General features: G+C 34.2%; 1 protein-coding gene across 1 annotated transcript; it reads left to right on the top strand.

The window, feature by feature from the left end:
- Positions 1 to 501: 501 nt before the first annotated feature.
- On the top strand, positions 502 to 1,424 carry LOC139853884 (anther-specific protein LAT52-like). The gene has a single exon (XM_071843225.1). It carries the CDS (start codon positions 502 to 504, stop codon positions 1,258 to 1,260), a length of 759 nt encoding a protein of 252 aa, XP_071699326.1. The 3' UTR covers positions 1,261 to 1,424.
- The last annotated feature ends 15,465 nt before the right edge of the window (positions 1,425 to 16,889 follow it).

The following is a 16,889-nucleotide window of genomic DNA, read 5'->3' as shown; positions in this document are numbered from 1 at the left end:
TTGCGTTATTGGCAATTGGCTTTCGCAGGCTTCTGGGCATTTTCATATCCAGATGTTTCACTAAAAACATGCATGTTTTTCTGCTATTAGAAACTGTAAAACTGGAAAAATGTAATTCTATACCTACAATATATCATTTGTTTTTATTTTCTCTGCTATTGCTATTGCTGTTAATCTGTTATTGGTATGTCTCACATTATTAATAATTTTGTTTTTGTAGTTTAACTTTCTAATAAAAGAAATGAAGATAATAATACAAGGTATCTAGAATAGATGATTAGGGGCCGGGATTTAATGAATAAATACATGGATTACATTTTTTTTTCTATCTAATAACTTTCTATAATTGGAAATCTAACCGTTTTCACCCTTTTTTCTCCCAACCGCATCTTTTCAATACAAAATCCCCCTGGCAATCACCGTACAAATTTCAGTCACCACCACAATACATTTCATCATAACAAAATTTATAGGATAATAAAAAAATAATAAATAAAAAAAATGGTAAATTATCGAGCCAGTTTCGTCATCTTGCCCATCCTTTTATTATTGGCTACAACGGCTCGTTGTAGCTGGATCAGCGGTGGTGCACCTCCCCCTGCAGTTACCGAAGGAGACTATGTAACCTCACCAGATGAATTAATGAACGACGATGATGATGCAGCCTCTCCTGGGCCCAGCAACGAACTCGAGAGCCCTGAAAAAGACGAATCTACCCCTGGTCCTAGCAATGAATTGGAAGAAGAATCCGAGGAAGAATCATCCCCGGGTCCCGAAAGCGATATCATGGTTCAAGCAAAGAATTCAATTGAAAGTCATAGGAAAGTACTTATATCCCAAGAACAAGAAAAAGATGACACCTTTATTATTCAAGGTAAAGTTTATTGCGACCCGTGTAGGATCCAATTCCCGACCAAGATTAGTTTTCCGTTAGCGGGAACAAAAGTTACGCTTGTGTGTCATAAGGAGACGGGTGAAGAAACTTATAGGGTTGAGGGAGAGAGTGATCAAAAAGGAAAGTATACATTAGAGGCAGTTGGTGATCATGCAGATGAGATATGTGAGATTACTGTTAATCAAAGCCCGGATCCTAATTGTCCTGAAATTATGGACGATGAGAATCATGTTAGGGTATCGTTGACTAATAAGCATGGTGCTAAAGGTAAGGGTCGATATGCTAACCCACTCGGGTTCATGGTTAAGGAAGCCGATCCTCGATGCAAGGAGGCTCTTGATGAGCTTGGTTTTACTGGAATATAAATGTATTTCGTTCGTTGAACTCGTTAAACTTTTTAATGTTGTTAACTTTGATTGAGGAAATAAGTGCATGCACACATGCAAATAGGCTGTTATTTTTCTTTCTGTTATTGAGATATACTTGTTAGTTGTAAATTTTATGTGGGTACATTACATTTTAGCAACAAAAGGATGGTGGTTAAATGGATGTAATATATATGTTGTAACATATTAGTTTGGATCATTCGTTATTTAGCACATTTTTTTGTTACATACTCAACGTTTTTCGAGTTTGAATCTTGAAATTGCCACAGGTATTAGTTTTTAAAGAATGAATATTCAAACCCAGAACCTTATATGGGTTTGGATTATGCCTATATTTGTGGGTTTGATTTCCGATTTTCAAATCAAATACTTCCTATACATGGGAACCCATTCATTATCATTCCCAATTCCCATCAACCAAACACACAATAAAGGTGCGTTTGCTCGCCTGAATAGTTTTGCATTCTGTGCGTTTGTTTTTTGACATCTGAATGACAAATGGTGCTGAACCATTCAGCAATCTATTCTGAACTATTCAGAGTTGAATTACTCTTCTAACCATTCAGCGCTTAATCATTTTGTTTTATCAAACGCACCCTCGGTCTTTTGTCGTGGAAATTTGCATTCAAATTATCTAATGATTTGACCAAAATGGGAGACGGGGAGTCCAAATCTGTATAACTGTGAAATTTAGTGGAGATAAAAGAAAAATTGAACAAAAAAAACCCTTCAACTTTGAAGCACAAAGGGTAAATCAAATCACCACATGCAAGTGAAGCAACAACAGAAGTAGTAGGAGTAACTGTAAAGGTAGAAAAAGTTGGAGAGTCTAAAGGTAACATGTTAAAATTTACCAATTTGCAGAAAGCAAACTGTATGTATTGAAAAAACACAACCTACAACTATATAGTAACTTAAACTTTTATAACCACTCATTTTTTCATACATAACCTTAATAATCTATTAACCTGTAAGCTAACACAGCCCAACTATTGGCTAAACATTTCAGCATTATATTTCTTTCTCTGTGCGGATACGAAGGAATGCGTACTTGTTAGGTAGCCGGACCCGCACCCACAGCCTTTTGAGCGTATGATATCTCCATCACGTATTCATTGGCAGATGAACCAATTATGACTGAAACTGTCGATGATGTTGGCTGTTTCTGTAGCCATTATTCCATCAGGTTATCTAGCAGCAACATTGGCACCAGGGTCGTCTCAACAATTCGAAGGCCCTAGGCAAAAATAAAAATGGACCCTCACACACATTAAATTTTTTAATACATATAAAAAGATAATACTTAAATTTATCAATTTATATATACTTACAATACATTTAACTATTTAAAATAACAATATTACAACTTTAATTGACAATTTTTTATTTAACTAAATAGAATATTTTGAGATATATATATATATATATATATATATATATATATATATATATATATATATATATATATATATATATATATATATATATATATATATATATATATATATATATATACCATTTCTCTCATATCTCCAAATTTTGGTACCCAAATCCTTTCAGCCCTATACCGGGTTCCGTCTTCCCGAATATTAAGATGCTTCTCCGATCCTTGATGGGGATATTCTTATATATGCATCTTGTTAATGTCGGTTACCAGGTGTTCACCATATGAATGATTTTTATCTCTATGTAGCCCTATACCGGGTTCCGTCTTTCCGAATATTAAGATGCTTCTCCGATCCTTTGGGTATTTCGCTAACCAGTTTAATTTTCACGTAGCTAAAATGAGAAAAATTATCCAATCTTGTTTTACCCATAACTTCAAGTTGACCGGTGATTCACGAACGTTAAAACTTGTAATTGCTGTTGTTGTTGTATTGGTGATTCTTATCACCGTTTTCCTCCCACTTTCTTTTGATTTGCTTCACATTGGCCTCTTCAGCAGTCTGTTCTTTACCCATAACTTCTTCATTTTAAATCCGTTTTGAGTGAATATATATATATATATATATATATATATATATATATATATATATATATATATATATATATATATATATATATATATATATATATATATATATATATATATATATATATATATAGGGGCAGGATCAATGGGGAAGTAACCAATCGGGGGGAAGCGGGGGGAAGCAAATTTTTTTTATTTTTTATTTTTTTGGTTTTTTTGAATTTTTTTTCCGGCATCAAGATCACACGAAAATATGAACATTTAGAAGAGACACTTCGTGATGAATGTTATTATTTAGGCGAAAAAACGATCGACAAAAATACCATTCAAGATAATATTGTTCGTGAAGAATATGAACATTTTTTTTTCATGTTTTGTGAAGTAAAATTTAGCCCGATTTAGAGTTTAGGGTTTAGGGTTTGGTGTTTTGGGTTTATTCCATAAACCCAAAACACCAAACACCAACCCTAAACCCTAAACCCTAAACCCTAAACCGTTCGTGTTAAAAACTCAATCTAAATCCTAAATCTAAACCCTAAACCCTAAATTTCTAAACCCTAATATCTAAACCCTATAAACCCTAATATCTAAACCCCAATAGCTAAAACCTCAAAATACGCTCGAAAAACACGTTAATTGTTATATATTACTTCTTCGAGCGTTTTTCCGCCAAAATAAAAACATTTATCACAAAGTGTCTCTACTAAATGTTCATATTTTCATCTCATCTATAATGTTCGTGAACAAAGTTTTTTCAAAAAACGAAAAAAAAAAAATTTGCTTCCCCCCGCTTCCCCCCGAATGGTTACTTCCCTCTTGATCCTACCACTATATATATATATATATATATATATATATATATATATATATATATATATATATATATATATATATATATATATATTATACATATTTAAAATTTTGAGTCCTTCAAACTTTTTGGGCCCTAGGCGGTTGCCTATCTTGCCTATGTCCAAAGACGCCTCGGATTAGCACCAGTGGTGACCCATGCATCTTAGCTCAACCTGCAACAGAACAGTTTCCACGCACTAACGAATGAAGGACAGAATTGTCTTTCCAATAAAGAGTTATAGTTTGAAACAAAGAAGATATATCAATAATGATTTGCCTTGCTTAAGCAGATGTTTGAATATGGAATATAGTTTAGTAATTTCAAGAAAAGGTATGTTGCCTCATTATGTCACTAATATCTATACATTATTATAAAGCGCGTGCCAATAATCCTATGTGTCAATTTCTCAATTAATCTAAATTAAATTTGCACACATGTCAATTTTTCAATTAAACATAATTAAATAACTCCTAAAATAACTTCCTAAAATAACTCCTTAAATTAAATATATTTGTATTATATATTATCATACTCCGTATAACCTTGTATCATTTATACTCGGTATTATTTAATACCTCCAAATTTATCTATTTATCACACAAATAAAAGGTTATATGTTGTATTTTATCGATGATACTTAAGTAACAAAGATAATAACGTAAATATATTATATACTTTGTGTTATAAAATACAACATGCACTTTCATAAATTAATTTATCATTTATTTTTACAACGATGAAAGATTATTATTATTATTATTATTATTATTATTATTATTATTATTATTATTATTATTATTATTATTATTATTATTATTATCATTATTATTATTATTATTATAAGATCTCTAATTCAAATCTAATTCGTTATTATTAAAAAAATGTACTCCGTATTTTATTTAAATTAGAGATCTTTAATTGGGTTTATCTCTTTAAATTGGGTTTATTAATTTGTAAACATGAACATATGGTATAAACTTAAACTAGAGATCACTACATTAAACTTACATTCGTTATTATTAAAAAAAAATAAGGACTCATATCTTATCATTTAATATTGATGTTATAGGAGTTTAAATTTTAATTATTATTCGTTAAATTTAATATTTTAATAATGAAAGGCTATGATATTTATATTTTTAAATATAAACGGGCTCATAATCTATGCATTAATATTCAATACTAATGTTTTCGATACAAATGTTATTAGTAATAAACGTTTTTTTTCATTGTAATTTTTTTTTAACAGCGATTGAGATCACCCGAGGGGGACTAAACCACCCGTTGCGATCATCTCCCGTTTTTTTCATTGTAATTGTATTATACATTTAATAAATATAAAATATCAATACTAAAGTTATCGAACACTAAGTTATAAAACTGACGTGCCATGTACTGGCTCACGTTAAAATTCAATACTAATGTTTTCGATACAAATATTATTAGTAAATGTCTTTTTCATTATAATTGTATTATATATTCGATAACATATCAATACTAATGTAATCGAATACAGAGTATTAATTTGTACAACTACCGTGCAACGCACGGGCTCATAAAACTAGTAGTAATATATACAAGGGTAAATGAATTAAGTAATTTTACCTAACCATTTACATGTTAAAAAAGTCGATGTACACGGAGAGAAGTCACACATTATTACTATAGGACAGAAAAAAAAAAAAAAAAAAAACAATCAAGAACAATGTCTAAAAACTGTAGACAGATGAATCAGAGCACTTGGATCAACATAGATGAACATCAACATAATTGTATCTAACATAGTTATACCAGATGACCATACTCAGCTAGCCCCTTGGACCGACCATTGATTAGGTCAACCTTAGCTAAAATACAAGCCAACCAACAAAAAAATCATTCACAAATGTGTAAAAACAGATCAACTTTGGGTCATCTATACTGATAATGGGTCAAATGGGTTGTTGGAGGTTTTATTAATTTCTTTCGTGTAGGGTAAAATAATCGATAGCCGAATAAATCACTGAATCGTGGTATCACTTTCCGAAAGTAATTATTCGACCCTTATAGCCTGGGTTACACGAATATCACTTTGGGATAAGACAGAGATTAAATTCTTGTTTTGGTAGAAACAAGAATTCCTTTTGCAGAAGAATATTTTGGTGTTCGTAACTTGTGTCTATCTCATGCATATTGGTTAATATATTTATATACACCCTTAATCATGAAAGAGTCTTTTATTAAAATCAATTGGCCGATTGATTAATAAAAGTATCTTCTATAATATTCAAAAGTGGTTACAGGAAGAATATTTCTATAAACAAATATTATCACTCCCATCATTAAAGTAAAAGTTGTTACTTTTACAATAAACAAATATTATATTTTACAACTATCAAAGCATGAGTGATCACTTTATAATAAACAAGTATTATTCCTTCAACCACTAAAGCAAAAGTGGGTGCAAGAATAATTCTTCCGTAATCACTCAAAATTGTGTTAAGTGTTTTCTTACTGCTGTCTCTTAAGAACCAGCACTGCAAAAGGACCAGCAGCGCAAAAATCAGCAAACAGGACCAGCAGCGCAAAAGTCAGCATACAGGACCAGCAGCGCAAAAGTCAGCATACAGGACCAGCAGCGCAGAGGAACCAGCAAACAGGACCAGCTGCGCAGAACAACCAGCACAGGGACCAGCTGCGCAGAACAACCAGCACAGGGACCAGCTGCGCAGAACAACCAGCACAGGGACCAGCTGCGCAGAACAACCAGCACAGGGACCAGCAATGCAGAACAACCAGCACAAGGACCAGCAATGCAGAACAACCAGTACAAGGACCAGCAATGCAGAACAACCAGCACAAAACACTTAGCCAAATTTCAGCTTACTAAGAAAACTTAGTACTGAAAACACTTAGTCAAATTTCAGGTAGACCAAGTCATGATAGTAAATAATGGAAAATCACTTTTGGGTCCAGGTAATCTATCACTTAATGGGTGTACACTCCGTACCTCCAAACCCATTTACAAGTGTAGATTAAAACCCAAAATTACACTAAATTTACAACAATCCTCCCCAATTTAGTGCAATTCGTTTCATGAGAATTAAACAAATTAAAACAAAACTCATGCATAAATGAAAATATCTTGAAGATTGAATTTTCACCTTAGTACATTACACATTCCAAATATTCGAGAATCGGGGTGTTCTAAGAATTGAACCCTTCAACCCATTTGAATAACTGAAAATAACATACACATAAGTTTTCAAATACTCTAAAGCTATCCTGACACTTTACAAGCCATGTGTCCATATCCATTCATGAATGTATCTAAAGCAAAAGTCCAAGCTTTGTTGAAGCGGCAAAACTTCACATTCACATAAGTAGTTCATTTCAGTCATGCACCTACTATTGCACTTTTTCAAATAAACCATTAAGAAGCTAAACTTCATCCTCACCTTCAACAGGTCCGAGTACATACCTTACCTTGGGATGATACAAAATTTTGTACTCCAAATTTCTAAGTATAAGTCTTCCACATTGAATTCAACTTCTAATTTTCATCATAAGGGAATTGGGTATCTTATAATTAGAAATTTATGTGGACTTTAAACCCATCCCCACAGCAGACTTGTTCACCAAGTCTCTTGCCAATCCCTTCGTCAAGTGATCAGCTAAATTCTGTTGTGACCTCACGAACACTATAGAAATCACCCCATTCATGATGAGTTCACGAATCATGCTATGTCTGACACCTAAGTGTCTAGACTTTCCATTGTACATCTGGCTATAAGCCTTTGCCAATGTCGCAGCACTATCACAATGGATAGACATGGGTGCTATAGGTTTAGGCCATAATGGTATCTCATGGATCAAGTTTCTAAGCCATTCTGCTTCTTTACCAGCAGCAGCTAAAGCAACAAACTCAGATTCCATCGTTGAGTTGGTAATACATGTCTGCTTCTTAGAAGCCCATGAAATAGCACCTCCCCCAAGCAAGAACACCCAACCACTCGTTGAAGAATGATCTTCAATATTGGTTATCCAACTCGCATCAGAATATCCTTCTATTACCGAAGGAAACCCATTATAAGATAAACTATAGTCCATAGTTTTCTTCAAGCACTTCAGTACCCGCCTAATTGCTTGCCAGTGATAAGTACTAGGATTACTAGTATATCTACTCAGTTTTCCCACAGCAAAAGCAATATCCGGCCTTGTACAAGTCATGGCGTACATCAAACAGCCAATCACCTGAGAATACTCAAGTTGTGATACAGCTTCACCTTGATTAGGCATAAGCTTCTCACTTGGATCAACAGGGGTACTCACAGGATTACATTCAAAGCAATTGAACTTTTTCAACACCTTCTCAATATAATGAGATTGACAAATCGAAATTCCTTTGCTTTCATGTTTGATCCTAATGCCAAGGATAACGTCAGCCTCCCCCATATCTTTCATGGAGAATTTTGATGACAAAAATTCTTTTGTTAAATCAACCTGACTTTGGTCAGTCCCAAAGATTAACATGTCATCAACATATAGACAAATTATAACTCCTTTACCAGAATCATCAAATTTACTATATACACATTTATCTGCTTGGTTTAATTTAAAACCACTAGATAAAATCACTTCATCAAACTTTTGATGCCATTGCTTAGGTGCTTGTTTCAAACCATATAAGGATTTCACAAGTTTGCACACCTTGCCTTCATTTCCTGGCATGACAAAGCCCTGAGGTTGGTTCATATAAACCTCCTCATCCAATTCACCATTCAAGAATGCTGTCTTCACATCCATCTGGTGAATAACTAGATTGTGAATCGTAGCCAAAGCAATCAGCAGTCTAATGGTAGTGATACGTGCCACGGGAGCATAAGTATCAAAATAGTCAATTCCAGACTTTTGTCTAAAGCCTTGAATGACTAACCTTGCCTTGAACTTTTCAATAGTTCCATCCACCTTCATCTTCTTTTTGAAAATCCATTTGCAACCCAAAGGTTTGCAACCAGGAGGTAGATCAACTAACACCCAAGTGTTATTGCCCATGATAGAATCTATCTCATCATTAATTGCCTCTTTCCAGAATGCAACATCCTGAGACCTCATTGCTTCATCATATGTTTTAGGATCATCATCAACATTGAAACAATACGAATATTGGGTAGAAACATCATCCCTAGAACCTTCAACTAAGTATAGTTGAAAATCTGGTCCAAATGATTTAGGTTTCCTTTTTCTTTTGCTTTTTCGAAGCTCAAGTGACTGATCAACAGCCTTTTCAGAGACTTCATCATTACAATCCTTATTGATTCCATTGTTACTTGGAATCATATCCTTTGGTCTAGGTATAGATGAAAATCGATTTTCATCAAAGATTGCATCCCTTGAATCAATCACATAATTGATTGAGACAAACTCATTAGGCTCTATTACATAGAACCTATATGCCTTGGAATGTTCAACATATCCAACAAATATGCAATCTATACCTCTTTCACCTAAACTTTTCTTCTTGGGATCAGGTAGTCTTACAACCGCCCTACAGCCCCATACCCGAAGATAATTCAAGTTAGGTTTCCTTTTATTCCAAAGTTCATAAGATGTAATCTTGTTTCTTTTGTTAGGAACTCTATTAAGCAAATAACAAGCTGTTAACATAGCTTCCCCCCAAAATCCTTCACTTAAACCCGAATAGGATAACATGGAATTAACCATTTCCTTAAGGACCCTATTCTTCCTTTCAGATATACCATTTTGTTATGGAGTATAAGGAGCTGTGGTCTCATGGATAATACCAACGGATTGGAAATACGATTGGTCAATGCATTCACCTCCCCTATCCGTTCTAAGTCTTTTAATCAAAGCCTTTTGTTGTAATTTTACTTCAGTTTTAAATATTTTAAATTTATCTAATGCTTCATCCTTAGTATGTAACAAATAAACATAGCAAAATCTAGAAGCATCATCAATAAAAGTCACAAAATATTTCTTGTTCCCTAAAGTAGGAGTAGCATGCAAATCACATAAATCACTATGTATTAATTCCAAAATTTCAGTATCACGATGTACATTTTGAAATGGTTTCTTAGTGATCTTTGTTAACATACACGTTTTACACTTTTCATTGTTCATGTCAAAGGCCGGTATTAATCCATCTTTAGACATATCTTGCATTCTTTTAAAGTGTATATGTCCTAGTCTAGCATGCCAAAGTGTAGAATTATTTATGCTAGAAGTAGATATAAAAGTAAAATTAACATTCAAGTGATTAATGTTAAGTCTAAACATTCTATTGCATAAATAACCAAAACCAACAAACATACCATGTTTTGACAAAACAAACTTATCAGATTCAATCACTTGTTTATAACCACAACAATTTAACACACTACTGGAAACCAAATTTTTTCTTATTTGTGGTACATGCAAAACATCAAACAAACAAATAGTTTTTCCAGAACTAAAACACAAATCCACACTTCCACGTCCATGAACAGAGGCTGTTGACTCATTTCCCATATGAAGAATTGATCCATCAGTCACGGACTCGTAAGTCTTGAACCAAAATCTATCCTTGCATACATGGGTGGTGGCTCCCGAGTCAACCCACCACGCGACATCATCATCCTGCACAAAATAAGCCTCAGATATATATGAAACATAATAATTCTCATTTGAATTATTAAATATATTCTGACCTTTCGAGTTGTGGTTGTTTAAACCATTTCCCGAACCGCTTGTGCTAGATCCTTTGGCATTATTATTACCAAAAATAACCTTGCAATCCTTTTTCATGTGTCCAGTTTTACCACACTTCCAACAAGTCAATTTAGACTTCTTGTTCGGATTAGCCTTGTTATAACCTTGATGTTTACGTTTGCCCTTTTTGTCATTATTACTAGTGAACTTTTTATGTTCCACCATATTGACAACAGACGTACCAGCAACTTCGTTGCTCTTTGGCTTGTCATTATCCTGCAACCTGAGGGATTCCTCAATACGCAGATGACTACCCAACTCAACAAGAGTTAACTCCTCCTTCTTATGTTTCAAAGAATGTTTAAATTCTTTCCAAGATGGAGGTAGTTTATCAATTATGCTTGAGACTTGAATAGACTCATCCATGTTCATCTTATGTTGTGTGAATTGACCAAGTATACGAATGAGCTCATTGTATTGTTCCAATACCGGTCTAGAATCGACCATCTTGTAATTATTAAAATTACTTACAAGGAACTTTTTACTAGAAGCATCCTCAGACATATACTTGGTTTCTAAACAGTCCCATAGTTCTTTAGAAGATTCAACATTTAGGTAAATATCAAAAAAGGGAATCAGCCATACCATTGAGGATTAAACCTCTAGCGATGTAGTCATCGTTCTCCCACTTGCACCTTTTCCGAATTTGTTCAATAGTGGCATCATCACCATGATCTTCAGGAATTGGTGTGCTGAGTACGTACACCACACTCATGCTGCTCAGAAAGAAGTGCATCTTCTTTTGCCATCTCCTAAAATCAATTCCCTCAAACTTATCAAGTTTGGAGAAATTCGCCGTCATGTGTTTCATAGTAGCCGCCATCGATTATAACGAATAATTACTTTCGATTGTTGGAGGTTTTATTAATTTCTTTCGTGTAGGGTAAAATAATCGATAGCCGGATAAATCACTGAATCGTGGTATTACTTTCCGAAAGTAATTATTCGACCCTTATAGCCTGGGTTACACGAATATCACTTTGGGATAAGACAGAGATTAAATTCTTGTTTTGGTAGAAACAAGAATTCCTTTTGCAGAAGAATATTTTGGTGTTCGTAACTTGTGTCTATCTCATGCATATTGGTTAATATATTTATATACACCCTTAATCATGAAAGAGTCTTTTATTAAAATCAATTGGCCGATTGATTAATAAAAGTATCTTCTATAATATTCAAAAGTGGTTACAGGAAGAATATTTCTATAAACAAATATTATCACTCCCATCATTAAAGTAAAATTGTTACTTTTACAATAAACAAATATTATATTTTACAACTATCAAAGTATGAGTGATCACTTTATAATAAACAAGTATTATTCCTTCAACCACTAAAGCAAAAGTGGGTGTAAGAATAATTCTTCCGTAATCACTCAAAATTGTGTTAAGTGTTTTCTTACTGCTGTCTCTTAAGAACCAGCACTGCAAAAGGACCAGCAGCGCAAAAATCAGCAAACAGGACCAGCAGCGCAAAAGTCAGCATACAGGACCAGCAGCGCAAAAGTCAGCATACAGGACCAGCAGCGCAGAGGAACCAGCAAACAGGACCAGCTGCGCAGAACAACCAGCACAGGGACCAGCTGCGCAGAACAACCAGCACAGGGACCAGCTGCGCAGAACAACCAGCACAGGGACCAGCAATGCAGAACAACCAGCACAAGGACCAGCAATGCAGAACAACCAGTACAAGGACCAGCAATGCAGAACAACCAGCACAAAACACTTAGCCAAATTTCAGCTTACTAAGAAAACTTAGTACTGAAAACACTTAGTCAAATTTCAGGTAGACCAAGTCATGATAGTAAATAATGGAAAATCACTTTTGGGTCCAGGTAATCTATCACTTAATGGGTGTACACTCTGTACCTCTAAACCCATTTACAAGTGTAGATTAAAACCCAAAATTACACTAAATTTACAACATGGGTAACATCAAAAAATATATGAAAAGGAAAGAGGGGTAATACATTGTTGGGTCTAATAGTCACCTGGAACTATATTCTAGTGTCCACAAACTCCTATATGCTTTACTCTATTAAAGACTATTACCTCAATATATAGTCAGTATAATAATATAAAATATATTTCGATTAATTATAAGAAAGAAAAGGTGGGGGAAAAGCTAACAGACAACAAGATAAGTGTCATTGGGTCAACCTACCCAACCATCCATTTTACCAACTGTTGTAAAGAATTGATTACATGAACTTCAATATCGAAAGAAGGTATCAACTGGTACGAACGCATTGGATTTGTCACTATTCTAAGGCTTCAACTATCTGTGATACACAACTTAATATTCAAAACTTCATTATATTCACAATCATGAAAGTGTACAGATTAGGCAGGGAAACATAATAACAGATGAGTCAGAAAATACACACATCATAATTCATGTTCATCATATACCAATATTTCCACTTTCACGAGCATTTTAGCTGTTTCATTAGCTAGAAAATTTTAATTATTAGCAAGGTAGCATTTACTGCACACACATGTGTTGGTTTTATTTTTGATAGAAAAATTGATATGGTTACTTTTTGAAGGATGTTATCCCATATAGGTGTGAGGAGAAAGTTGGAGGTAGGTGACTTGGTTATAAAAGGAGGGCTAAGTCTTCATTCCAATTTGTACCAATCAATAGTATTTGATTATTTCTTTCTTTCTTACCCTTGTTTGAGAGTTGTATTAGTTAAATATTTTGGAGAGTGTAGTTGGCTTAAGAGAGTCGTCTATATCATTGTAAAAATTTGTGATATAGTGTATTTCTCTCTTTGGGAGCCGGTGGTTTTTCTCCCGTTTTAGAGTTTTCACGTTAAATCTTGTGTTGTGTATTGTTCTTATTTCTTTACTATTGTTGTTGGGCTGGGTGGTGGGAATTAGTGAGACCGTAATTTCCCAACAACTGGTATCAGAGCGTCAGGTTTGATGGGGGTCTCGGTTATAGGAGTCGGAGTATGCTCTGTGGTTGCCACGGGAGTGGATCGTCCACATCAGAAACGAGTTCTATTGATCGTATAGGGTATCTGGTTAGACAATATTTTTTCTGATTCATAGTAATAGTTGGATTTGTTAGTGGCGAGTTGTGGATTTTCGATTTAAAGGATCCTGGCTACCTGCTACATCTTTTGGCTATTCGAAACGTGAGCAAAATCAGAGAAAGTGTTGTTTATAGGATACGTATACGATGTCGAAGTTCAGCCCAATGAGGTTTGATGTAGAGAAATTTGATGGGAGGATCAATTTTGGCTTATGGCAGGTTCAAGTCAAGGATGTGTTGATTCAGTCCGGGTTACACAAGGCATTGAAAGGTAAACCCACCTTTGTTTCCGGCAGTGATTCTAGCAGTAAGTTCGATGAAGAAGAATGGGATGATATGGATTTGAGGGCAGCAATTGCGATTTGTTTGTGTCTTGCAAAGAACGTGCTTGCAAATGTGCACGGGTTATCAACGGCAAATGAGCTTTGGGTTAAATTAGAGCAGTTGTACCAGGGCAATGGCATCTCAAATCGGTTGTGTCTTAAAGAACAATTTCATACTTTGCGTATGGATAGGGGTTCAAAGATTTCAGATCATCTGAGCATTTTGAATGGTATTGTTTCGGAACTTGAAGCTATTGGAGTTAAAGTGGATGATGAAGATAAAGCTTTGAGGTTGATATTATCTTTGTCATCATCTTATGAACACATGAAACCTATTTTGATGTATGAGAAGAAAACTCTGAAGTTTGAAGACGTTACTAGCAAGCTCCTATCCGAGGATAAAATACTGGAAGGTGACGAGGTCTCGTCATCAGGAGATACGATAGTGTTGTGTTCGGATAGGCGAAAGAGAAACTCTGGGAAGAATCTGGTATGCTGGATGTGCGGGAAGACTGGGCATGTAAGGGTTAATTGTACAGGTGGAGCTAATTCGGTAAATGGCTCTAAAGGCGCTAATGATGTCTCCATTGTTACGGAGAGTGACGAATTCCTCTGAAGTCACACCATCCTCATGGTGTGTCCGCGTCGCCGTGAAAAGGGATGTTCGTTAGCGGTTTCACAATTACACATGGGCATTGGTTTGGCGTTGATGCAGGTTGTGTGGTGGAAACTGATGTTGTAGCTGATGGGACTTTCGGGAAAGCCAAACAGGGAAGTTGCACCATAAAGTTTCAGCTGGTTGTTCAACAACATGTGCCGAGGTGAAATGCTTGAAATGTGATATTCTAAGTGCTATACTCTTAATGGTGGAGTATGATAATTCTTGTTAAGAGTTATGATTGTCTGTGATGACAATGATTGTCGATTTAGACAATGTTCGGTAAAGATGCAAGTTTTGTCTCTTGGGAGATAATGTCATCGACATGAAGATGAGGATCTTGAAGTTGTCGTCGAGGAAGCATCTATATCGGTTATCCTTATAATGTTGAAGTATGGTTATCTTTGTAGTGACCCGAACTTTTCCATGTTTATATATATTAATTGAGATTGATATTTACATGATTAAATGTTTCCAACATGTTAAGCAATCAAACTTGTTAAGACTTGATTAATTGAAATATGTTTCATATAGACAATTGACCACCCAAGTTGACCGGCGATTCACGAACGTTAAAACTTGTAAAAACGAAATGACGATATATATATGGATATACATATGGTTAACATGAGATTATGATAATTAAGTATCTCCATAAGTATATTAACAATGAGTTATATACATATAAACAAGACTACTAACTTAAGGATTTCGAAACGAGACATATATGTAACGATTATCGTTGTAACGACATTTAAATGTATATATATCATATTAAGATATATTAATATATCATAATATCATGATAATATAATAATTTAACATCTCATTAGATATAATAAACAATGGGTTAACAACATTAATTGAGATCGTTAACTTAAAGGTTTCAAAACAACACTTACATGTAACGACTAACGATGACTTAACGACTCAGTTAAAATGTATATACATGTAGTGTATTTAGATGTATTAAAATACTTTTGGAAGACTTTAAGACATATATAAAAACACTCATACTTAACGAAAATGGTTACAGTTACTTTTCCATTCTTTTCTTTCATCAAGAATTCTAGTCGTATTCTTACCCGTATTATACACAGCTTCAAAACGTACTTACTACGGGTATATACCAATAGGAACTAGCATGGGATTCCACTCTTGATTATGTCATGTATGACTAATCAATTTTAACTTCTACCATGAGCTAGTCAACTAACTAGAACTCCTTTTAACCCCACTCACCACTCACCAATTACCACTCATCATTCACTCCATTTCACTTCCAATTCTCGTTCTAATTCTCTCTCAACACACACACACTATTATGAACGTATTTTTCCAGTAGTTAATCATCATCTTCATCAAAAATCACTTCAAGAATCAAGCTATAATCATCATAGGAAGAACACTTCAAGAACACTTCAAAAATCCCTTCAAGTTTACTAATTTACTTCCAAGCTTTCTAATCCATTCCAAGTAATCATCTAAGATCAAAAAACCTTTGTTATATATAGTAGGTTATCTTTCTTATTCAAGGTAATATTCATATTCAAATTTTGATTCAATTTCTATAACTATAAACTATCTTAATTCGAGTAAAAATCTTACTTGAACTTGTTTTTGTGTCATGATCCTACTTCAAGAACTTTCAAGCCATCCAAGATCCTTTGAAGCTAGATCATTTCTTGTCACTTCCAGTAGGTTTACCTACTAAACTTGAGGTAGTAATGATGTTCATAACATCATTCGATTCATATATATAAAACTATCTTATTCGAAGGTTTAAACTCGTAATCACTAGAACATAGTTTAGTTAATTCTAAACTTGTTCGCAAACAAAAGTTAATCCTTCTAACTTGACTTTTAAAATCAACTAAACACATGTTCTATATCTATATGATATGCTAACTTAATGATTTAAAACCTGGAGACACGAAAAACACCGTAAAACCGGATTTACGCCGTCGTAGTAACACCGAGGGCTGTTTTGGGTTAGTTAATTAAAAACTATGA

This window comes from Rutidosis leptorrhynchoides, chromosome 6 (assembly GCF_046630445.1).
Source record: "Rutidosis leptorrhynchoides isolate AG116_Rl617_1_P2 chromosome 6, CSIRO_AGI_Rlap_v1, whole genome shotgun sequence".
Taxonomy (NCBI): domain Eukaryota; kingdom Viridiplantae; phylum Streptophyta; class Magnoliopsida; order Asterales; family Asteraceae; genus Rutidosis; species Rutidosis leptorrhynchoides.
This window is presented reverse-complemented; position numbering and strand designations above follow the sequence as displayed.